Source organism: Larus michahellis, chromosome 10 (assembly GCF_964199755.1).
Source record: "Larus michahellis chromosome 10, bLarMic1.1, whole genome shotgun sequence".
In the NCBI taxonomy this organism is placed as follows: domain Eukaryota; kingdom Metazoa; phylum Chordata; class Aves; order Charadriiformes; family Laridae; genus Larus; species Larus michahellis.
Window position 1 is genome coordinate 9749550 of NC_133905.1, and position 24659 is coordinate 9774208.

The following is a 24659-nucleotide window of genomic DNA, read 5'->3' on the forward strand; positions in this document are numbered from 1 at the left end:
TCTAATGCTGGCGAATGACCCGTGGTGGAATAAATTGGAGGGTCTTTGTCAAGAGCCTGAGATGAGACTTGGTGACCCGGCGCCATCTCACGAAGGTTTTCTCAAATGCTGCTGCTTTTGTTGGCGGCCTGAGGACTACCAAGTCAAACGGACATCCTTGTAGGTGATCACTGGAGTCAATGGAAAGACTCTCTGTAGACCCTGTGATCAGACAAATTATTGGTAGTATTTCCTATATCAACGTTAAGTACCCACAGGCTATACAGTGGAACACTTGTGAAGTATTTGCAGGATCAGAGTATTTGTAGAAGAGATCAGAAGTCCAGAGAATGTCTTATTTTATTCCAAAGCCACAAAGATGTCCCTTTATATTTAGGATCTGAAAACACAATATTCTTGCCTTCATCTCTTAAGTTTCTTTCTTTGTTTTTTTAATACGTGTTTTACAGGAACTCTTATCGATACTTTTGGGGACTATAAATATATGTTCATTAAATGTGGAGCTGTGATGGTGCTGGCAGGAACCTTCCTGTTCATCATGAATTATTATAATTATCGTATGCTTGCCAAGGAGGAGAAAGAAAGAAAAGCAAAAGAAGAGGATCCTAAATCTGTAAGGACAGAAAATGAAGTCAGAAATAACTGGAATAAAGAAACCACACAGGATGGGCCTGAGCTGGAACCTTTGAGAGAGGACCAAGAAGGACTAAAGAAGGAAGTGAATGGCACAAATGAAGTTTAAACCTGTTCCCGTGGGCTGAATGGAAAATTACTTCTGAGTTGCTTAAGTGGACACCATCTGTGAAATCACACTAGGTTTTCAAATTTTGCTCCATGCTCTGCCATGTGCCTTCTCTTCTTTGTTGTAGGAGAAGACTAGAACAGAAACAAGTTTAGTTTCTTATAAAGTGCTGGGACACAGTGCAGTATCCATTTGCATACCAAAGGTCCTGCAACGTTTTTCTTTAGATACTTCCCGTTTCCCAGAGGGGCTGAGTAAGGGTGTAACTGTCACCCCACTTTTATTCCCTGTACTGCAGCTCTACTCAGTGAACAGGCCAGTGGCCATCAGAGTCAATGCAGAGCCCTCCCAGCAGCCTGGACGGGCTTTGCACTGAGTGCTGCGGTGGCTGGATCTTCTCCCCATGCAGTCAAAACTCTGTGACTCTCGTTGACTGCGGTGTCAGAATTACCCCAGGGATCTGGTGCTGCCTTCCACTGGCAGCTGCACTGTGACTTGCACCTCTGTCTCATGGAAATGTGAAACAGACCTTACACTCATCTTAAATGCAATGTGAGAGAGATTCTTGAACAGAACAAGAGCAGTACTGTGCGTGAAGTGGCAGCAAGGCAGCCTGGCTTTGTGTCTGGAGCATGCTATGAAGGAACTAACTTGGGGTGGCTCGTATGGCTTGACCAGGGACTTTCTCAGGGACCTCTGCATTTAGCAAAATGCCTTGAGAAAGGGGACGTTATGCAGGGGGCCAGCACAAGGCTGACACGCTGCAGGAGTCCTTCTTCCAGGTCCTTTGTCTGTGCGGGGCAGAAATTTAGTCTTAAAGGGCTTAAACTTTGATCTACATAGGAAACAGTGCAAATTCTTTAAAATTTTCCCTAGGAGGTTACACAGTCCTTATTATCCAATATCTGAGTGCCTTCCTGTTTTTAGCATGCTTTTTCTTTACAACACCCTGGTGAGGCAGTAAGCGTTGTTACTATTAATTAATGGTACAAATGAAGACCAGAAGCACAGAGGAGCTGTGGGCATCATTGCATCAGTGAAGAAAGCTTAGGCATGCCAGGCCTGAAACGGGATCCACGGCCCTGAGCTGGGCCACCTTGGCCACCTATGTGAAGGACAACGTGGGCAGCTGAGGAGAGGATCCGGAAGGCTGCCCGCTGAGCACAGGTATCCCCCTGCTAGAAAGTGGGAAATGCCGTGGATAGTCATGCGTTAAACCACAGCCCTCTCTGCAGAGCAGCCTGCTCGCTTTGTGCTTTGGACTACTCAGGATTAATGATTTTAGACACTGTCTTAGAGCTGCGACCTTGTGCCATATTTTTTTAACCTGGTTAAGTTGGATCCATCCTGGAGGGAATCCAGACACGTCTGTTTCTGCCTTGTTGGGGTCGGGATAGGCACCTCCTTGTTGTTAGCATTGCGATACCCGGTGGCCTCTTGCCATCCTGTTGCATGAAATAAAGTTTCCCAGGTTGGTGGTGCAGAGCTGGAGCTGAGGCCACGCAGGAGCCTCTTGTCCAGTGGTGGTAATTTTGAGCTGGGAAGATCTGGACTCTGACAGCAAGCACTGATATATTTTATAATAAGCAGCTGTTGCCCAAGAGCAAGGATGCTGAGCATGGCATCATGGAGTTGAATCGTCAGCCTTTTGTGGATTTAGCTCCAAGTGACTGGATTTAAAAAAAAAAAAAAAAAAAAAGGGCTTTTGAGGCAGATCACCCAAATCCAAAGCTAACACCAGTCCATAGCCTAGGTCTCCTCTTTCTTTGCTTCAGTGGCACCCTTATGTGATCAGATAAAGTTTTTTTTCATGACTTTGTCACTGAAGAACTGTATTTAATTATCACTTGTATACATACTGTGAAGAATGGCTTGTAAAAATACTTCCATAAATACGCTATACTCTTAAATTTAAATCACTCGTATCTTTTGTACAAAATGTTTTCTGTGAAATCTTTTGTTCCACTAGAGAATACTGATCTTTGGGCATTGACTTCAATAGGACTTAAATCTTATCCTTATGTAGTACCTTGCATTTTCTCTGAAAAACAAAATCTATACAATATACTTAGGCTTTTGTTGCTGTATTTTTAATATTCTTTATTTCAGTCAAATATATCTATGGTATTTCTGTAAAAAAGGCACTGATAGAAGGTCCTGAACATTTTCCAATATGCCTTCTGGAAGCTTTAAAATACTTAATAAAACTCTTTTAAAAAAAAATGAAATGAGTTTACATTTGCCCGTTGTGATCTGCAGGGTAGCACTACCTTTCTATTCAGTAAGGAATTTATCCTCATAGGATTTCTAGTCCTGGCTCCATGTACATGGCAACACAACTCTTGGTCGTAGCCTCTTATTCCAGGACCACCGCTGGGAGCTCCTTGCCACACAGTTTCTTCGACATTTTCAGTGATCTGGGCCAGCCTGACTCACACCTCCAGTGGCGTGGGCCGGTAATAAGTCTGAAAGTAGCTGAGAATGACCTGGCAAGGATCTGACAAGATGATTTTCATACCTTCCCACCAGGTCGTATCAATTAATTCTAGGACCAATGACCTAGAGCCTCAGCTGTCCATACTGCAGGAGCTGATGCTAAGGCTCTTTGTCTAGCAGAAACCCAACACAAGGTTTTTAGATCATAAAACCTTGTTAATACAGATAACATTTTCAATAAAAACGCTTTCTGTTCAGCCATCTATGCAAATCCTCTGGATTACCTTTGTTAACCTGTCCCTGAGGGCAAAAAATGCTAGATTGGATAAGTAGTTCTTTATGGCTTCAAAAGTCTTCTAATATTAAGGAGTTACTTCATTTAACCCACTCAAGCCTCCTGTCATAGAAAGACACACTTTAAGATTATGGCACTATTTCTACCATGTAGGAAGCCAGACTATTTTAACACAATTTTGGCGATTGTGGCTGGTTGCCAGTGGTGGGTGGCCTGCCTCTTCCCTGTTACCCTGCCTCCTGCCCCCACACTGGGTCCCAGCCACAACTTCTCACTCATCACCGCACCAAAGCAATGCCGGATAACTCTCTACATTAAAGCATGTGAGTAGCCCTAGAAATTCTTCGCTGAATCAAATCCTGTGAATTCACAAACTTGCAGGCTTAAGCTGTAATCCAGGCTTGGAAAACTCTAAAATTTTCCTGAGAACATTTTCAGTTATTAAAAATGACAGCTGCAATATGAAATATCCATTAGAAAAAGCTCTTGTGAAGGAGTAGAAGCTGCCTGTGCATCTAATTTAGTGATCTGTGAACACCATATTCTTATTTACATGCATACTTAAGTCTGGAAAGCACCTGTGTAGGAAAGTCAAGAGTGTGAGTGTTGTACCATAAACATATGTACTAGGCACGTGGGGCATATTTGGGATACCAGATGTGCAAGGATGGTTGCTAACGCTTTCATTGCAGTGCAATTATTAAACGTCTTTTATATTCATTAGCATGTGACCTTATTAGAAGCAATTGCCCATTGTTTCCAGGGTTGCTTGAACTTCTACAAGAGCCTGATTTTGATGCTGAACCATCATTCCCAACAACCCCAGAAGAAGCCAGCGGAGCACCAGCAGCACAGCACTCCCTGCAGCCGCGTTCCACTGGTGAGGCTCGAGTGGTGTTTGCTGGGGAGGCGTGACGAGTACCATGGATTGGATTGAGATTTATCCCACGTACTCATTTCTTATTTATAGTTCCCCTCACTTTTCCCCTCCATATATTTAGCTTTCCAAATCTAAAGGCATGGAGGAGGAATTCGAATATTTCAACACTTATTCTGAAGTGGCAAAATTTGTACCCCTTCCTACCTCCCTTTTTAACAGAATGATAAAGCAGTGACCGTGCCACGTGGTGGAGTGTCACGCTACTAGAAGGGGACACCTTCTACCCTCACACCTTGTGCCAGGTGCTGCTTTGCCACACGTAGCGTTGTCTTGGCCTGGGAAAGCAGCACCAGAGCCTGCCTGAGCACAGGGCTGACCAGCAAGGCTGGGGGACGCAGCTCTGCAAGGCCAGCTGTAGATTTGAGCTCATCACAAAAAAGAGATCTCTTGTGCTTTTTATTTTCTACTGCTAATGAAAACGTGCTTCAGTGGGGCGGTAGCCAAGAGGACGTCAGTACCCAGCACTCAAAGAAGAGAGTGTAAAACCAGGCTGTCTTCTTCAGCGGGTGCAGGAGGCTGCAGTTTTGGGGTTTGTAAGCATCGCCGGTGCGTATTTATGCTGCTCTGGGTGGTCCTCCACATTGGGCACACACAGGAGCTCATGGCCGCAAAAGGGAAGGATGTTCACTGGCAATATGTGCAGCGATAGAGCAAAATATAAATTTCCTCCTTTTTATAAAAAAAAGAGTGAACCGTGTGCAGAAAGTGCAAAACATGTGAGGAAACCAGAGAACTCTGGAACCACGACGGAGCAGAGGTAGCTTGGTAGTTACTGTGTTAAAACCAAGCAGGCAAGCAAACAAACAAAAAAATGAAGTGCCAACCTATATGTTTGAAATATGCAATCATTTTTGACAACACAAGAGATTATTCAGGATAGTTCTTGTGGCAGCTGATGCCAAATTTATTTGGCTGCATTCAGAGAACGCCTAGTAGACAATACAGGTGCATTCAGATTACATTGAGAAATGAATTTAAAAGATGACTTTCGTGCCCTCTGCAGCGACAGTGACATTGACTATAAAATAGTACTATTTAGACTTATCAGAACCGTGTGAAGGTGTTTTGATGAGTGACACTCATAACTGTCAGCAAAGCTTCCCATAACGGCAGTGCAGCTCAGAAATGACGACACGATTTGCCATCAGCTTTGGCACTCGCTGAAGTATTGCTGTGCTTTGGTTTGTATTTGGCTCATTTACATTCTGACACCAAAAAAATGAACGTATATAGGTAAATGGGATCTTATATGTCACCACGGTCAAGACCCTGCTATCACAGGTAACGGCATCATATAATTCCTTTTAAATACGTACAACCTGTTGTCCTGCAGAGCCAAACACCTCTCAAGGTGTGACCCTGCAGTGACATTTGTGCCTGCAGCTTCGATGTGTCTCCACGTGTTCGACAGCGCAGGTGTCTAGAGGCTTAGACGAACACAACCCCACCTCGTTTGGGATACTCAAGCCCTTAGTCCCTCAATCAAACAGAGAGGATATTTATGCAAGGGAAAATGATACGTCCTCCACCTCCAAAAAGGCATAAATTTGGGTAATATTTAAAAATGTTAGTATTTTAGTATTTATTTTATTTTTTTGTTTATATGCTACTACTTTCTGAAGCATACTCTACATCTCTTCAACTTTAGTATTATTGATGAATTTGGACTGAAAATGCTTCCTTTAATAACGTTCCTTTCTTTTGTCTTTTTAAACAACCTTATTCAGACACACTAACTTTAACCAAACTTGGCTGTCATAGCATGCTGCCTCTAGACTTTTAAAAAGCATATCTTCCCCTATTTCACCATTTTTGAAACACCACAAAGTCATTTAAGAGTTGCAGATCATATTTTAGTCAGAAATTCAAGACGCAGTTTTGCTGGACATCGTTAAGAAACCTGTTACAGTGCAAGCCAGAGAGGGAAAGCTTCAGAGGAGGAACATTGTGCCTCTTGCAGCAGGGACCGGGCAATCCGTGGGGGGTCTGGCGCAGACACTGAGGATTGTGCGCTCTAAATATAAGCGTATCTCCCAGTGTTCAAAAGTGACAGATATTTGGCCATCAGTGTCCAAGGCTGTCCCGATCAGCTGTCTTTTGTGAACTAAACACTGCAAAGGACCCTCTCTTCAGAGGCTGCATGTCCGGCACTGCAGAAACTCCTTCTCTGAAAAACCTCATTAAAATCACACCAGAAGCTTGCATTTAGCTGAATTAGTGTTTCCCAGCCAATGCTGTGGGAAAGGCTAGAGGCCGTCCCAGCAGGCCAGCGTAGAGTTTAGAGCCTTTTGGTGAATGCAGCTCTGCTTTATGTCTTACCTGTTAAGGCACAGGTGCCCAGCAAATTTTAGGAGGGTTAAGAAGGAAACATGGCTCTTGTTACTAAGGCAGCTGAGAATTATCTTATGCTGGAAAGGGTGGGGGTGCCCCTCAATGCACACACGGGACAGAGTCCTGCACTTTGCCCATAGGAGCCAAAGTCTCCATCTACTTCAAACTAACTATCTGACAGTCTTAATAGTGCAAACGCCTCAGCTGGTACTGCCCATCATCGCTCCGCCATCATCGCTGAATGGTTCATTTTTCACTACCAACTCCCCAGCCCATGAATTTATCATTTTTCCCACCAGACTAAATCCATGGGAGGAGAAACACAGGCTTCCCATAGGCTCTCTGGAGTTTTTCTGACTTCCGTCTGCTCAGTGCAAAGGTGTCCCACCAAAACGTGTTGCGTAAAGAAATTCCCTCCTACTGCGGCAACACTGCTGTTCCAGGTAGACACCAAATGAGAATGTGCTTCTACACTTCCTTGGTCAAAGCCATCAACTTCTGAGGAGGTGAAGATATCCATTCACCAAAGACACCAGCTTCAAGGTCTAATTCCGACTACACTCAGACACGTGGGATTCCTGATGTATCCTGAATTCCCTTTGACGTGCAAAGCAGAGTCGTTCAGTGCCTGCTGCTAGCGACATGAACTGGTACAACTGAAATGAAACAGGGACAAGCACTTCCCTCGTACTGCCGGGGCTTGGCATTCCCTTCCTGGACAGATGAGATTCTTAAGTAGTTTTTAATCAGTATGTAATCAGCCCCGGCCATTAGTTATGCCATCTGATCACAAAACACAACTCCAGAGAGAGATCCTTAGGATATCTAGGAGGATCCATGCATTATTAAGTGAAACAACCGCAGACTCTACCTGTCACCCATTAATACAATGTATAATAAGTGCTTGTTGAGCAAACTTGCCAAGTCTAATTATTCTCCCAGCAGACTATAGGGGTTTTTTGGCACTTCTACAAGTCTAATGGAAACCACAGCAGGCCTGCTCCAGCAGAGGCAGTGTGGGGAAGGAAATCTCTCTGATGTGCTTCAGACTTCCAAGATAGTCCGCACCTTGCATGCACATGCACATGCACGCACCCACCCCCCAGCCTCGCTCCGACAGATTGGAGGGAAGATCCACAAGGTAAAGCCCTGCACGCAGGGGCTACATTCCCCCGTGATGTCAGGATTGGTGTGTTAAGCCTGCGAGTCACTCAAATCTGGTGGCAAGAAGGATCCTCAAAGCATCCTTGATGGTGCCGGGTGGGTCCTAGCCAGGTGCTGGGACCCATGGCTCCATGGCTGGGCTTTCCTTTCTGCTCTTCCAACCAGGACAATCCATGTATTAAAGTTTGTTCCCAGGTCATGACCCGGGACGTGACGTATGATGTTTCACATTTCTTATTCCTTTGGACATATTTTTCTGAGATCTCTTAGCATTACTCCAACAGTCAATTTAACACTGAGATTGTGCGTATTTATCTGGAAAGGTTCTTTTAGCACACGTGCTCTTTCGTGAGATGTTGTGTTCTCCGGAAAGTCTGTCAAGAGTCTGTCGGACAACAGTGGGTTGATATGGGGAAGTTGACTGAGTCCTCATATCTCATCCAAGAAGTTATTAAAGATGACTGTACTGATTAATTAAGACCAGACGCAAACCCTCCCTGCTGCTCAAAGGGTGGGCTACAGCCATATGGGGCTTCTCCTGCATGGAGTCCAAATATGTCATCTATATTATGTTATTTAAATGTAGGTCTACAATCCTCTTCTCCAAAGGTAAGCCTCCATTTGGAGACCTCCATCAGTGGATTGGCTTAGAAAATCCCAAACATCCAGAAGGCTGGTGTCCTTCTCATTAAGCTCAGCGTTTTGGAAAACAGTCTGACTGTTTGGGTTTATCTTTTTTCTCTTTTCCTTTTTGTTAGCAAACCATTGCCAAACTCTTTATTTATTTATTTTTAATAAAAATATACTGTGAGTGCAATGGCTGGAAATATATTGAATTCATTTATCCAGTCGGTATTTGTCCTCTGGCTTACCTGTTACAGATATCCTTCAAAATCCAGTACTGTGTAATACATTCCGGTATGAAACATGACAATTATATCATGATTTCAGCTTTCAGCCAAAGATAGTAATTACACACCATATAAATAGAAGTGCAGTGCAGTAGCTTTGTAATTACAGTGTAACTAAGCTGTAGCTATTTTACTTGTGTTCTGAGGTGTATCTGAAGTTAGTAATTAGGGCCAGGACATGATGAAACACTAGCAATCTACTTACCTTCACACAGTGTATTATTTTTCACTCGTATCTATCATGAACCTAGATATTTTCCAGGGATTAATGATAGGCTGTGAAAAGTTGATAGCCTGAAGTTCAGCAGAGAGCCATTAAACTGGCCTGGTCATTAATCCCTAGAAAATACCCTGCACCAAGGTTGTTATAAGGTGAATATGGAAAATAACTTTCCACACATGTTGACTTCTGTCCTGGCTGTTATGTCTTTGGCGGGGTGTAGAAACAACACCCCAAATGCAAGTGCCTCCCTCTCCCTCGTATTCGGATGTGCTTAACGTTAAAGAGGATGAATCCTCCCTGAGTTCACCCTTGCCCATCACTGAGGGATGCCAGTAGAAGACTCTGAATAGACAGCTGGTTTTCCAGCAAGCCTGTCTTAGCCACAGTTGTCTGGCAATATTTGGAGGTCAATTTTAGACTGAACCTCCATTTTCTGAAATGTGTAATTCCAGCTTCTCTGAACTGAGAAACAACACTGGCGGCCAAGTGAAAAATATCCATTATCGGGGGAATATGTAAAAACACTGTTTCATCAGTCATCCTGCTCACATGATTCCCTCCCAGAACCGAGGGTGGTAATGAAAGTAATTTAACATACATCTATAATTAATTTACTACATTCTTCCTGCTGATGGCAATCATCTTACCTAGGAAAGCTCATGAAATTGATCTTAATGCGTAAAAATAGAGATGGAAAAGCATTAAAGGCAGCTAAATGTAGTTTACTCCTAAGCGTGTAAGCAGTTAAGCACTGTTTGGAGAAATGTTTTGGGGCTCATTTAGCAGGAGCCATTACCTGTGAGAAATGATGGCGAGTGCAGAAGCCAAGCAGGGCTTTCCCCTCGACACACACGGTTTGCGAGTACCAGTGAGAGCAGCTGGCCTTTGCTCCTGGAGGTGCTTCTGTTTTGCATAATGTGAACAAAAATGTGAGAGCAGGTTCAAAGAGGCTTTGCAGAAGGGGACAAAGCTGCTGGGCGGCTAGAGGTAGCACCAGGTACATGAACTGCACCAGCTCGTGGCCGTTACTGCAGTGACATTTTAAGCCGTGAGCCTTGGCCACTGGCATCCAGTTGGAAGGAGAACTCTGGCCAATGTGTATAACCATCCAGATGTGCGGATGAGCACCACAAACACACTTACCTGTGCACACATTGCACACAGAGAACAGATACCATATGCATGTGACAGAGAGCCCTATGTCTATGTGTGCTGGCTGTGTCTAGGGCTTAAAAGCACCCTGGGGTTGCTCGGATATCACTGACTCCCTGTCTATTAGCCATTATCATTTCACCCACTGTGGTTTTTCTGCACATCCATGAGGCCCTCTGCTGGGCTGGTGGCTCCTACCCTCCTAGAGCAGCGGAGCACCACTTGGGCCATCAGGCTGATAGGAACTCATACACTTATCTACAGACCACGATCTGCACTTCCCAGAGACTCTCCTTTAAAATGCAGGTCATGACATTATAACTTTAGTATGAGCTGGAAAACCTGGAACAGCAGAAGCCCATAATGAAGAATACTTCGATGCTTTTGTAGCAGCTATATAAATATGTATATAAATAAGAAGGCTTTTAAGTGTCTTCCATGACTGTAACCTCTAAAAGAGGGAGTACAGTAGCCTTACGTGGATGGAAGTCAGAGGAAGAAGAGCCACCGCTCCCTTTGGTGCCCTCTTCAAGGTGGAGCACAGCCTGTCCTGCCTGTGCTGCGAGCGGGAAAGGAAACCCTGCACGGGGAACATCACTCCTCCTATGGAAAAGACCCAAACAGCATACAAATAGGGCGATTCTTTCATTCCCCTATGCCTACCTGTGCAGGAGAGCCCACGGAATGGATACTTGGCCTCTGTATCCATCCAGGGGCTGCCTGTTGCAAGCGTGGCCAAACAAGGAGGATTTTTATGCACAGCTCAGCAAGAGAAGTTTTCTACATGCACCTTCCCTCAAGTGCAAAGCTGTTGACGGGCTTCTCCTTAACACCAGAAAGAGCAGGATGTGTCAGTCCTGGGCTGCCGGAGGGAGAGAGCCATGAATCAGCCGAAGGATCCGTGCAGACAGCAGCCGGCTGCTGCAGGACTTTTTTTGCCTGTTGGCTGTCACGCAGCTCCTCATCACAGGGCAACAAACACCTTCAGTGCTGGCTGCCGGGGCTGGGAGAGGCACAGCCAGCAGCAGAATGTAAAAAACGGCTCTGAAGCCAGCAGAAACCATTCAGGGTTGCTTTGAAATGCTGTGGCCTGAGCCCTGAATACCTGCTTTTCACAGTGCCCACATGGCAGGAGCCTGGAAAAGCATCTCTCCCACCAAAACCCTAACCGCTCTCCAAGGAGCTACAGAAAAATGCCCAAACTGGGCACCTTTCTCTGCACAGGTTTATGCTGGCCAGAGCATGACTATTTGCCATGCTCTGCCGGGAGAGCCTCCAGGGGCCCCTGCCCAGCCCAGCCCTGACCATGGCATGAACTACTACATTGTGCAAGGCAAATCCAAAAAAACTTGTAGTAAATCCTTTCATTATAGACATTAAGGAAATTTCAGGACAATGGCATCACATGAAGAGGCTGAGACCTGCCCTGGCTCGGGGACAGATGAGACTTGCCACCCCTCTCTTGAGGAGTAAGGTCTCGTTCTTCCCATAAGCTCTTGTCACTAGTGAGGCATCACTGCAGGGGACAGCCCTCCTTTTGCCAAAAAGGAAAGATTTCAGGAAGAGGCAGGAAAAAAGGAGAAAGATTCCCTGGGCTGAAAGCACAATCCGAGGAGTATAGCTCTTTCTCCAGCCAAAATATAGACACTGACCATGGCAGCACAGAGGTCAGTGAGGAGCACAGGGCAAGCTGCTGTCCCTGGCCGAGCTCCACCACCAAGTGAGAGATGACCTAAGACATGCTAATTACTGAGGTTTTCAAATGTGAGGAACATCAGAGGAATTGTACCTACCTAAGAAAGGGGATCTTAGTGGTGCGGTTGGTGGGAGCAGAATTAGACCAGCGTTGGACACCTAAAGACAAAAACAAACCTGCCCTTTCTATAAATTCCCATACCCCTCAGCTTGGCTTCTTCCCACTACATTACGGTTATGTGCTGATTAGGTGTTTCTGTCTTTCCCTGAAGTGGTTGTGGTTTTGGTGATAATATTATTAGCTATTGTCGTGAGATGCCCAGCTAGGGAATAGATCATGGGGTGTTAGCTGCTGTACGGGCAGAATGAAAACCGTTTGGGATGGGAGAGATGTGATGGGCAAAGCACCCTTGAATGAACTTTGCTAGATCTATTTGAAGTATTCTTAATCATATCTTCTTTAATTAATATTTTATCTGGGAAAAAAATGGCCTGTTTCAAAGGACAGCAATGGATGAAATAATTTTCTGAAGTTTGTAGGCTTTTATCTCTAGACTTATGCAATGTTCATCAGCAAATGTTATTCAGCAACGGTTGCTAATGGAACATACAGATATATACAGCAGTGCTGTGTGTTTTATCAGCTAATAAAAGAAAGCGCTTAGATTAAGGACGTGTGAGCATATATAATCACATAAGTGATGCTCTGAATGTGTGGTTTCTGTTTCAGTGACTTGTCAGCATTATGTAGAACACAAATATGTACAGTGACTGAAAAAGCAACAGCATTGTCACTATGAGACTTGCAGCTTGAGAACAAATTAAGGATTTTAGGTGGTACAGCACAACCCAGAGGGACATGACTTGCCTGACAAATCCAATATTGTATAGCCCTTCAAAGTACATAGTGCTTATCATTTTTGTCTATTTTGAAATGTGTTTTGGATTCCTTCTGTCCTCCTGGTTCCTATGAGCAGTGGCTAAAAGACATCTGATTTTCCCAATTGCCCTTTCAGAGACTTGGACTGAGAAACCAGAAAACGCGGACCAGGCACTAATCGACTCTTGCACATTTGGGCAAGAACTGCTTTGCTGTCTGGCTGATGGCACGAGTCTGCGCTTTGCTTAGTGAGAATTTTCATTTTCCTGTTGGAGAGGAACCATCCCTTTTTCTTCCAAAGAAATAATGTCTCTTTTTTTTTTCTTTTTTTCCTGTTAATAGCACTGCAAGTATCACGCGTGAGATGCCATCACTTTTTTTTTTTTTTTTTTGTTAGAACTAGGAAGAAAACTATTTCAAAGAAATGAAAAATACTTCGCATCTGGCTTTACCGTTCCTTTTTCCATCTTTTCTCCTTCCAACAATCACAGGAGGAGCAAGATTGGACACCACAAAGAAAGTAAAAAGAAACCAAGTATTCAACAGAGAATAAAAGAGAAATTATTGATTTGAACCAGAATCTTAAAAAAAAAATCTAGAAAGATCTAAAATCAATGTTTTCCTTTTTTATCCAAACAATTCCCGTTAAGAAGCCCAATACAGGAGCAAGAGCTCTGCTCCAAGAGACACACGGTAGTGCCGCTACCAAAACGGCTTCTTAGCGAGACAAAAATACATTCTGGTGAAAAAAAAAAAAAAAAAACCCAAAAAAAAACCCTGGGCAAATTTTCACCCTGCTCGGGGTGGCGGTGCCGGGAGAGACCCCCCTCCCAGCTCCAAGAAGCCGCGGAGCGGGAGCGCCCCGGCAGCGGCGGGGCGGCTGCTTTGCCCGCAGCCGCTAGAGATCAGCCTTGTCCTGCGCTTGGCCGCGGCGCTGGAAACCTGCCGTCGCCTTTGCCTCGCTCAGTCCCCGCCCGACCTCTGGCTTTTCACAAACCACTTTCTTTTTTTTTTTTTTTTTTTCTTTTGAACGTGCATTTTCAGATTCCCCTGTGCTTTTTCCCGTCACTTTCAACTTGGGTGTCATTAATTAGCTGACAGCACAATAGATGCATTTTCTTGCAGAGAAATTTTGGGCATTTCTCTGCAGCAGAAATGCAGAACTCACTCTCTTTCCCCAGGCTGTCTGCCTTGTTTTAGCTGTTTGGTTTTTTTTATACTCTGTTATAAACCTTTAGAATTTTGTTTCTCCCCCTTTTCTCTCCCCCAACTCGTATCTGCTGTTAGCGCTATGCCTGACGTTTTCCTTTCTTAGATACATACAAATCTGGGAAAGGGGGTAAAAACACACAAAGGAAAAGGATATTTTGCTTTTCTACAAGAGTGCCCCTATCCCAACCCACTGCTGGCTCTCTGAGATTGAAGGGAACAGGCCACATTGACAAGGCCAGCGCTACCCTGTATGCTCGGGGCAGGGCTGGGGGCATCAATTCTCCATCCTGGGCCCTGCCCACACCACTGGGGATATGCACTGGGGATACTGGGGGCAGTGATATCGCATTGCTCGGTAACTAAAGTGGCAAAGCAGTGTGCAGTGGCCCTCCGTAAGGAGCAACTTGGCAGATGCTTCTCTGGGAGCAGAGCTCTTCCAGCTCCCACTTAGTGCCACACTCAGGGTTAACGCTGCAATTAAGCTCACAGTTTCCCTGTTTCAGGTATTTCAGAACTTCTCTGATCATCTCCCATTTTGCACCACAGAAATATATTGAATATGATGTGCCAACGTAACCAGCCGTGACAAATTGTCCCATAGATGTGGGAAGCAGGTGGAATACAAAAGGATGCCAAACGCCAGGAATTGGGCTTCAACTTCATTTGTCTTATAGGACCTCAGGTATAAGTTTGGCTCAGGCAGAACTGTGTTCACCCTCAGGATTTGTCCCAGCGCTTTACCAAATAGCTTGGATCATCTTCCTAAGTGAAGAGCACCAGAATTAATGTGCATGCCTGTGTTTGTACATATTTATGTTTGTATGTGCATCTCACATGATATGCATGTGTTTTGGGTGCGTGCCTCACCATTAGAGTGAAATAGTTAATCTGCGATTAATATCTCTAGTTAACTACAGTCTATTCTAAAAAACATATAGCAGTCCTCATTGTGCCACACTGCAAAAACCTACCTATGGGTTGGTTAAACTGACGAGGCTGCTCTCCTGATTCTCCAGCCAAAATGAACAAACTGAAAATGGAAGCTAAAATGAGCAATGTGACTGTGTGGTACGCTGAGGACAGATGTGGGCTCAGCCTCCTCCAGCTCTCAGCTGGCCAGATGTGGCAGCCCCCGAAGAATGTGCCTGCCTGAGGTCACTGCTGCTCTGGCAACGATGCTCTGCAGCTACCTGAATGGGTAAATTTGAAAAACACTCTCTTCAGGTGCTGGGAACTTTCCTCCTCCTGCTCATTGCTGGGACGCAAATTCAGAAAACACAGGAAGACGACTAAAATTAATTTATGAATTCTGCAGATATTTCAGTGCTTACAGTTTTCTAGAGCTGGCAGTTAGTGTATAGGGCATCAAATGCCTCTTTTCATCCTAGGAGGACAGTTACTGGCCAGACAGAAATTCAGATTCTGACACCTGTATCTACCTCAATCTTGAAAGCCTAAAGTGCTAATATCCACACATTTGTCTTGTGATGAGCATCAAGGCTCTTTGAAAAGCCAAAAGGGACAGCAATGTGCCTGCTGGGTGATGGAATCCAGACGAAAAGAGGAGCCAGCCATTCTGCAGGAACCACAAGTCGCTAACCCAAAGCGATCCCTGCAAACCGGGACGGGAGCTGGGGAGTCAGAGACAGAGGGGGAAGAGAGAAAGCTGAGAGAAGAGGGAACAGTACAAGAAGCGTCAGCCCAAAATAACCTTCGTGGCTACCCAGACTGAGAGCTTTTCTGTGCTTTCACACATGGTATGTGGGCACAGGTTATTCTTATGCATTCATTTAGTGTCACCAAACCCCTTATGTCTGCAGGGGACAAGAATGGGCCCAGCGTTATAATATCCATTCCTAAATGTACACAGTACAGAGGATTTTACAAGAAACATCACAATATCTGAGAACCTTATCTCTTTCAAAGAGAGAAAATAACCAAGAAACACTGGAGTGAGTCCCAAAAGAGATGTCACTGCATTTAATGTGTATTTATGCAGCTATTTAGAGGCAAACGAGAAGCAGTGATTATGTATAGAATAAAATGGAACAACAAATTGAGATTGTTTTAGCTTCCGCTCTATCTGATCAGCCAGGAAGAACAACAGACTGATACGCTCTGAACAAACAAAAATACGCTAAGCCTAAATGCTCTGGTCCTTGGGGGATTCATTTTTATTTACTTCATGAAACAAAGAGGGAGAACAAAAGAGATTTGTTTCGAATCAGCCGGGAGGCTTGGCAGCCCAGGCTGAGCTGGTCCTTCTGTGCCCCAACGTGCTGCTGAAGTTCACGGGACTTCTCGGTGCCACCTCTCTGCTCCTTGGCTGCGAAGAAGTCCTCAGTTAATTGCAGCACCAACAACGGCAGCTTTGCAAGTCAGCCCTGGCAATCGGTGGGAATCGTGGCATGGGAAAGGGCTGCAGCGTAAGGTATTCCTCTCCTAAACACATTCAACAGCAGCATATTAGGTTGAATAGCTGAATCTGATGGCTCAGGGCCCCCCAGCTCAGATGTCTGCTCGGTGCTGTGAGGCACGAGCCAGATGCTGAGAGAATGAAAATCCATTATGGATATAGCCAGACAGAATGGAAAGCGGTGATTTACGGGGACAGCCAGCGATCTTTCCAAATGCGGTGCACAGCTATCAGGAACGGTGAATCCCTGAGCTGGCTGGAATGATCGTGACACAAGATGTAACTGCGGAGACTTCCAGGAGCCAGGTTTTAAAGGAAGCAAATTGTAATTGGGCTTGAGCTCCTTGCTAGATCTATAACACATCATCTCAGAAAGACCGAAGTCACCAACCCGTAGCTTTGCTCTTGTAGACCCCTGACGGGCGCACAAAACAGATGTGCTTGGGTTGAACAGCAGCTGCTGCATGAGCTCTTTGGAGTTGCATTATTTCGTTCATCTACCTTTAGCACATACCATGGGATCACAAATCACTAATGAACATCACTGCTCAGTGCACCAGGTGATGTTACGCATTACCAAGGCTTAGGCACCACATTGCAACGGTAACAAGTATCAGGTAAGCGACAGAGTGGCTGGAATAACTAGTTCAGTGGTAAAGGTGAATGTTTAGTAGCTTTTTCATGCAGCAAATAAAATCTTACAGCAACAAAGTCCTTACGACCTAAGCAATAAGTAGCACTGCTGGAGCAGGCAGTAAGACTGCACGGAACAAGTACTTTGTGTACATGCAGCCATCAAACAAACCTTTCATACAACTGGGGAGGTCAGGCTAAATCTTGTTTACCCCCGTTCTCTGGTAGGGCCTTGCTGGTGAGGGCACCCGTCAGGGCGAGTGCAGTACAGCACCAAGACATTCAATGAATTCGTCACCGCCGGCCATCAGAGCCCTGCTCCCTCCCTGCTCTGTGGGGAGATGGTGGTACAGTGCACAAGATGGGAAGCTTAAGTATACCCCGAAAGCTGCGAAACAACTGAAATATGCCTTAATAAATGATATTGTCTCTCATCAAAATACATGACACCAAATGCTTCACTCTAATTACCCTATCCCTGCCTCCTTAAGTGTTTTAATAATATTCTTTCAGTTTCTCAATTATATTTTACGTGGAATGAGAAAGTGAGGTTTCCCCACAAAACATGTTTTGCTATAAATACCATTACAGATGTACTTAAGAAACGGTTGAATAAACACAGTGATGCAGAGTAGGAAGAACTGTTCCTACTTAGAGTCGATGGTATGATTTTCCACTTGCAAAAAGATCCTGTTAAATATAAAGAAAGGTCAGCAGCATATTTCTTTGTTCCTTTACACAAAAAGGGACGATTCATCAGAAAAAAAAATCTAGGGTTTCTGCAAACACACTTTAGCAAATTTCTAAATGAAGAATGGCAATAGTTTTACAAAGCCTGGCATGGAAAAGGTCATTCGTGGAAAGGAGAGCCAGTAACGCACAACCTGAGTGAAACAGAAGTGACTTAATAGAATATGTCAGACAGGACTGTTCAGCTGTGATAATAACAAGGCTTCTGCATTTTATTATTTTTTTGCCTATTTTCCCAAGCAAGTAAGGTTCACGCAATCATACTCCATGTACCTCTACGTGTCTATGTCTGTTCTCCCTGAGTAATTTTTGAATCCATGGGCCTGCCTGCACCAAATTTGGAAGGGAACAGCATTTTCAAAGGCAACTGAGATCCTCTGGCTGTCATGAAAGCAGGTGCTGCTATCCCCCCGGTGGAAAGGCTGCAACCAGACCTCATCCGCACTCAGCCATGGAAGAGGCCGCATGGGGAAAGTTGTTATCAGGCCCCAAGAAAATGTCCTCTTGGAGTCTGCCCCTTCCTGGCTACCAGAAAATCAAACTACAGACTACAAAACTGTGAGAAATCGGCTTCTATTAGTCCCACTGCTGAAGGAACTACGCGTTTAAAATTCAACTTTTCTGAACAAGTTTTATAAGGAGAAATCTTTTTCCTTCTGACTTTTACACACAGATCTCAAGGCCATTGCAATGATCCATTAGGCTGCTGACTGATGAAAGCCAGATTTGCAGAGGACTCGGTGGGAGAGGTACAGGCTGTGAAACCTTTTCTGTAACTCACGGAGCCCAGGGAGGTGTTTCACCCCTTGAGCTCACAGGGGAGACCAGCCCAAGAGAGAGCTGTAGTCCTTCCTCTACCATAAATTCGGGAATCCAGGATGCTCCCCATGTGACTGTCCCCATGATGCCTTCAGAAAAGCGACAAGATTGTTGTTTTCTATCCTAAAGGTGTCTGGAAGCTTTTGAGCTAGCTTCGTAACCTCTGTAATGGGGCAAACCTTTGGTGGAGCTGAGGGAACTCCTATAATTTCCTAAGCTGGGGGTTAGCATACTGTGTCTCTTCTAGGCTCGAGGGCTCAGGCAACTCTTTCATGGCAGCGTAAGGTCTTGCCCTTCATGTCTTTAGGCAGGTATGGGACCCTGATTTTGTATGGAGGAAGGATGCTCTAACTTGTGGCTTTGGATAGCTCTATTCAGCTCTCCCTTAAACATGTCACTTAGTGACCAAGCTTCTTGGCGGACAAACATTTGTATCTCACTTTCATCTGCACTGACACTATTGAAGCTACTTTGCCGTTACAGCCAAGCCCTGTGATCACTCAGCTTTCCACCACTTGATGCAATTCAAAACACAGGGCAAGTTCAAAGCACAGCTGGGGATGCACATCCCCTTCCCAGCGGGGAGTGACTTTGTGAGGGTTTGCAGAGGAGAGGTCCTGGCCTCTCTCCCCCTCGCTCTGACTATTCCTTCTTCATTTCACACTTCACAAGCGCAAGAAGTGCCCTTTTCAGCTGATAGCTGAGTGTCTCCGTTGTGTGACCTTACATTTCCCCGTGCCAGCAGGCTTTGGGGTGTGTGAAAGTTGGATGCTGACAGCCAAGTGAAGCAAAACCTCCCCCTAAAGAGCCTCTCTCTTCATTCCCCGGGTCCCAATCTAACATGTAGGGGTAAATACATGAAAAACAGAGATATTCAAAGACTGCACCACAAAGCGGAGATAAATAGGTAGACCAAAGACCTCAAGCAATTCCAGCCATACAGCAGTATAGGTCCCAGAGCCATGTATGGGAAAGCAAGCCTAGCCTGTCCTGAGAGACCCTACTTCCAGACTGGAGCTACCCTTTCTACAGGGTATTGCCCCGTATAAAAATTCCCGTTCAAGTCAGTGCTAGGCTAGCTTTCATGGATAGGCCAGGATTTCTTTTATGCTATGAAGTACAGATATCTCTGACACGTTTCTCTTTGTCCCAGCCTCTGTGATACCTCACATTGTCCTCCCAGGCAATGAAGGATGAAGGCAACATTCCTATTAAAGCATCACAGTACTTCTGTGCTAGCCTCTGCAGGTCAGGGGAGAGGGCTGGGAACATTATTTGCATGGGTAAGGAGGAGGCTGATTGAATTGAGAAGCAGCATTTGGAATCCTGATTTGAGGAAATATGCCTGTGTTTATCAGCTCATTATACCCTCCATTTATCTCTTCCCTTCTTCAGCTGGCCAGTGAGGTTTTACACTGGCCAAATTTGGCAGGCTTCATTTTGTGTATTTACTTTTTCCTTGTCATCCTTGCAAACAAATGCACATACCACACACCGACTAGTTTATCTATGTAGCACATACAGGCTATCACCTCTTACGAATGCACCAAAAAGGTCAGAGTATTCAGGTTGCATTGCAAATCAGCACCAGTTATGTACTCTGACAGCACCAGATGTCAGCTCCAAAATGAACTGCATCTGTTCAGCTGTACACGAGGAGCAATGCATGCGAGGATGAGACTAGACTCTCGAATGGCCCCTCAGAGCCAGGGCTGTGGACTTGCATTGCAAATGCAGCAACGAGTCCATCTGCAAAGACAGGTTTGGACTTCTCTCCTAGGACTTGTTGCTCTGCTTAAGCTCAGATGAGAATGAGCCCTGCAGGTAGAATACAGCAGTCAGATGAAATAACTGACCTTGGGGCTGGCCTGAGTGTGGCAATTCCATTTCCTGGCTCTGAGCAATTCAGGTCTGCTCTTATTTTTCCGTCAACTGTTTCGTACTCCAAATCCTGCTCCCCAACAGCTAGGTGGTGTTACGAGACACTCCACATTACACCTACAGCAGCTCCTTGCTCTGCCTGTTGGCTGGAGCAATTGACTTCTTTGCTGGGCTTTTGGGATAAGGGGGACTTACCCACCCAAGCTTTCCAACCTATTGCACAGATGCCTCATGTCACATCAGTGGGTGGTCAAGTTTAACTGAAGTTCAGAGGCACAGTGTGCATCAGCCTTTCCACCTCAGCTGCTCATGGCCATAGTCCTGTTCCTCCAGAAGGAAGGTAGCCGTTTCCTAACAGGCTGCTGGAAACACGTTGGAAGGACCAGTCCTAACTCATCTACCACTGAGAAGAAATCCAGAGGATCTTGGTCCGTGGTGTATTTGGAGTCAGCTGGTTGAAGGGGCACTTGGGCTATGCTGTGCGTAGGAGCCTGGGTTGTTTTTTGCAGTGTGAGGAACTTTGTTTACACATTATTTCATGGCCGTTTCAATCAAGACCTGACCTGACCACGACTACGTCGATGGGAGCAGGGTCAGGGTTTCAGCTGGAGCAACGAAGCTCTGTGCTTTGCCAAGCAACTCCTCCAGTTAAAACTTTTCTGGTGTATTTGCAAGCCAAATAATTAGGACCCTTGAGACATCCATGGCTGTCTATAGATTCCCAACTTCTACATTTACAGTAAGTTGCTAGAAAACAGGTAACCACTACGTTCAACAAGCATTTCAGAATAAATGCAGTAGCACAAAAAAGAAAACACAGTATCTCCTTTAATGTTACTTGTTCATAAGTATTAATAAACTTTATGCATTTTAATAGCTGTGACACACTTCCTGCCACACTTTAGAAGAGGTATGCTGTTACAGACTCAAAGTGGTTTCCTCTTGTCAAGGTGCCAAGTGGCATCTTCTTCCCAGAGTGCCAGCTTCCACCGATGCTGGGGGAAGAGCTGGTTTGGTAGCGACAGGTGGGACAGGGCTCCCTGCTCTGGCCCCAGGGCATCCAGCCTGGAAGGGCTCCTCAAAATCATAACTTTTGAGCTAACTGTGCCCCTTGTGAGGCTCGGCAAAACATACGCTCGTGGAACATGATGAGGATAATTTGGCTTATTTTGTCTGTTTGATCTTTTTTAAGGTAAGGGCAAGGAAGATTTTCCTTTCCTCCCTTGCACATTGCACCTGACATGATAAATCTTAGAACAGTAATGAGAACAAGTTAATATGGGACTATATTTTCTCTTCTTATAATGAGCTTTGTCATGGAAATGTATTGATTTTATGTCACTTTCTGTTCACTTTATAATTTTTATGGGTGGAATGAGGTAGCAAAATCTTCTCTCTCATAAATTCAATATAAATTTGCCTTAGCCTACATAACTCCATGTTTATTTTGGCCACCTATTTCACTGCTCCCCTGTTTACAGCCTGGGAAAGAGGGGAAATGGCCAATCAATCAAAATCTGGAATATTGAAAAGGTCACAGCCATCCGCACGATACCACCATCCCCTGCAGCATTAGGCATTTCCCAGCTGCTGCGTTGCTCCAGATGTGCCTCACTCTCTTTTCCCTGTAGCTTCCTCCAGCCCTGGAGGAACTGGGGGAAGGCGGATCTTACCTAAAGGAAACACAGGCGCAAAGGATGGGAGCGAGGGGTTTCTGTCCCCCCTCCAACCAGAGCAGATGTCCCGTCTGGCACACGGCAAGCAGCGCGCCGTGCTGCGATGAGCCAGCGAGCTCACGTATGGCAAAGCTCCCGTCACGCTGCTGTTACCCTGTCACTGATACTGTCAGCCCCTCAGAGGGAAAATGTATTAACTATTCACCAGCTTCTTCCAACTGCTCTTCCCTGCAGCCCAAAAGCTTGAGACTATGGATCGATTTGGAATCGTTTCCCCTTGAATGCTGCTCGGCTTTGTCTATCTTCTCCAAATTTCTTGTGTACCACTTTTTATTAATCCTCTTTCCCTCCAATTCAACAGCTCCCACTGTGACAGAGAAGCAATTTTCTCCCAGGAACACACAAATAAATGAAGGGCTGAATTTTAGGTATTCCTCCTTGTAGGGCTTAACTAGACACCTGTATATTCATCGGTGTGCATCTCTCATTGCACGGATTAATTGAAACTTGAAAATCCTCATTGAAAAATGGAAGCATGAAGATAAAAAGAGATTTTCACTTTGTGCAGCTGACTATTTGCAAAATCAATTGTAATGACTACAGGTAGGACAGTTATCTTCTGCTGTCCACAACAGCAGGGCAGAATGGACAGATGGCCGGCGTGTAGCACGGCAGCCTCAGTATGTACTAAGGAGATGGACTAGTCCATACCAGCTAAGGATCTGGCCTCTAGAATTCAAAGTGGATCAGTAATTTGGACTCACGATGAACTGGCATAGAGTCAGAGGTTAGCTCGACTCTCTGAAAATTGTAACCCTTTGCAGTAAAACTGCCTGTTCCCATAATAAGAGACAAAAACATTGCGTAATGGGTTTTTTGGGTGATAACTCTTTTAAATGGGAAGACTGCGTAGGAGAAAAATTAAGCAGGGGAATTGCAATTTTGCATTTTATGTGATAAAAACAATGGGGGGATGAAGGGAACATGTGGCTGCTTTTTTACAAATTGAGTTGTGGAAGCCAAGCTCCAGCTTTGCTCCCATTAAGGATTAACATCTGGAGATAAGAGTTTAAAATCCAATATTGCCTTGGAAATGATGCACAGACACAGCTTCAAGTCGCTGTCTTGGCTGCATATTCACAGCTCACCAATTTTATACCCTTGTTTCCCCCTAAATTATTAATCCTGAGCATCCTTTATGTTTTCTTTACATCATGTCACAGCTCGAAAAGGAGGAAGACAATCTGCATATACAGTAGCTCCTTTTGTCCCTACTTTCAGCCTCCACATGCAGGACATTTCCTACCTCCTTTGCTTCCTTGCAACACCACTGCTGTCAGGTTTGAGGTCCCCCTACCGTCTCAAACAGAAGAGTTTCATACCTGTCACATTAAGGTGAAAATAAGAAGTGGGCAGGTCTGTACACAGTCGCAGAAGGCAATGAGTGAGTGATGGATCCTGATCAAACCACGAAATCAAGCACGTTCTTACTTCAGCTCCTCTCCAATCTGCATTGCTCTTCAAGTAGAAATGACACTCCACTCCAGCAGAAAACAATATCCCACTCGAACTATGTGAAAGACTCCTCCACTTGTGCACAACACCTCCATCAACTGCTCCCTGCTAAACCGCCAGGCAGTCGTTTCTGCCATCTTGCCGTTATATCCAAGAAGTGCATCCAAGCATCCATCAGAAAGAGAAATTCAGGATATTCCCCTGAGCTCTCATGTGGCCTGTCAGGATACACCGTTACGGCAGGCGCTGCACAACTGCTTTGCTAAACAGCCCCATCAAACACCGGAGAAAGGGAGGGAAAGCTGAGACAGAGACCCAGGGACATGCCAGGGGAAAACGGTTGTGGAATGTGTTGTCCTTCAAGATAGCTCTCCTCTATCAGCACCTCAAAAACATCACACTAATGAATGAGAGAAGAGACGCATTCAGTGTTCAGAAGGATTAATTTTTGTCTTTACCTTTAAGGAGAAACTTAAGGAAATGTGAAAAAAAAAAAAAAAGTAGTACTGCAGCAAATACTGATTTAAACCACTGGAAAATTTTAAACCTCATTATGTAAGGGGAACAAGTCCTAGAGAAGTAGAAAAGCTATTTCAGCTATTGAACAATGCCAGCATACAGACAAATGGGTATCATACGGCTTTCTGAAGGCACGAAGCTTGGAAATTAGAAGTCAGCTTCCACTGAGAGAGAGAGCACAAGAAAAGAGTATTTTTAGGTCCTATGATACTGGTACTAGCAGTTTTGTGTCCCTTTTACTTCCACAGTGTAACTGAATAAACAACCATTGATACGGGAATAAGAAATCTGTAATGTATAACCAATGCATAAGAAGATCTGACTGCCTGTTACATATACACAGAAGGTAAATAAAGAACTCGAGGTACTCTATTTATAAAAAAACAAAATCCTTGTTTCTTACAGCAAACTAAGTGTGTCAGTTTGCCTCAAAACTGTTGGGAATAAATGTGATTGTAAATAAGATCAC

The 24659-nt window shown here is 44.8% G+C and overlaps 1 protein-coding gene across 3 annotated transcripts in view; it reads left to right on the forward strand.

The window, feature by feature from the left end:
- Positions 1–3245, forward strand: part of LOC141749289 (monocarboxylate transporter 2-like) — a 28708-nt gene extending 25463 nt beyond the window's left edge. For 2 of the 3 annotated variants that reach the window (XM_074602603.1, XM_074602602.1), the window contains one exon: positions 450–3243. In XM_074602603.1, the coding sequence (XP_074458704.1) occupies positions 450–742 (293 nt within the window). In that variant the 3' untranslated portion in view covers positions 743–3243. Of the gene's footprint in view, positions 1–449 lie in introns of all 3 variants that reach the window. The other variant, XM_074602601.1, reaches the window with a different exon arrangement.
- The last annotated feature ends 21414 nt before the right edge of the window (positions 3246–24659 follow it).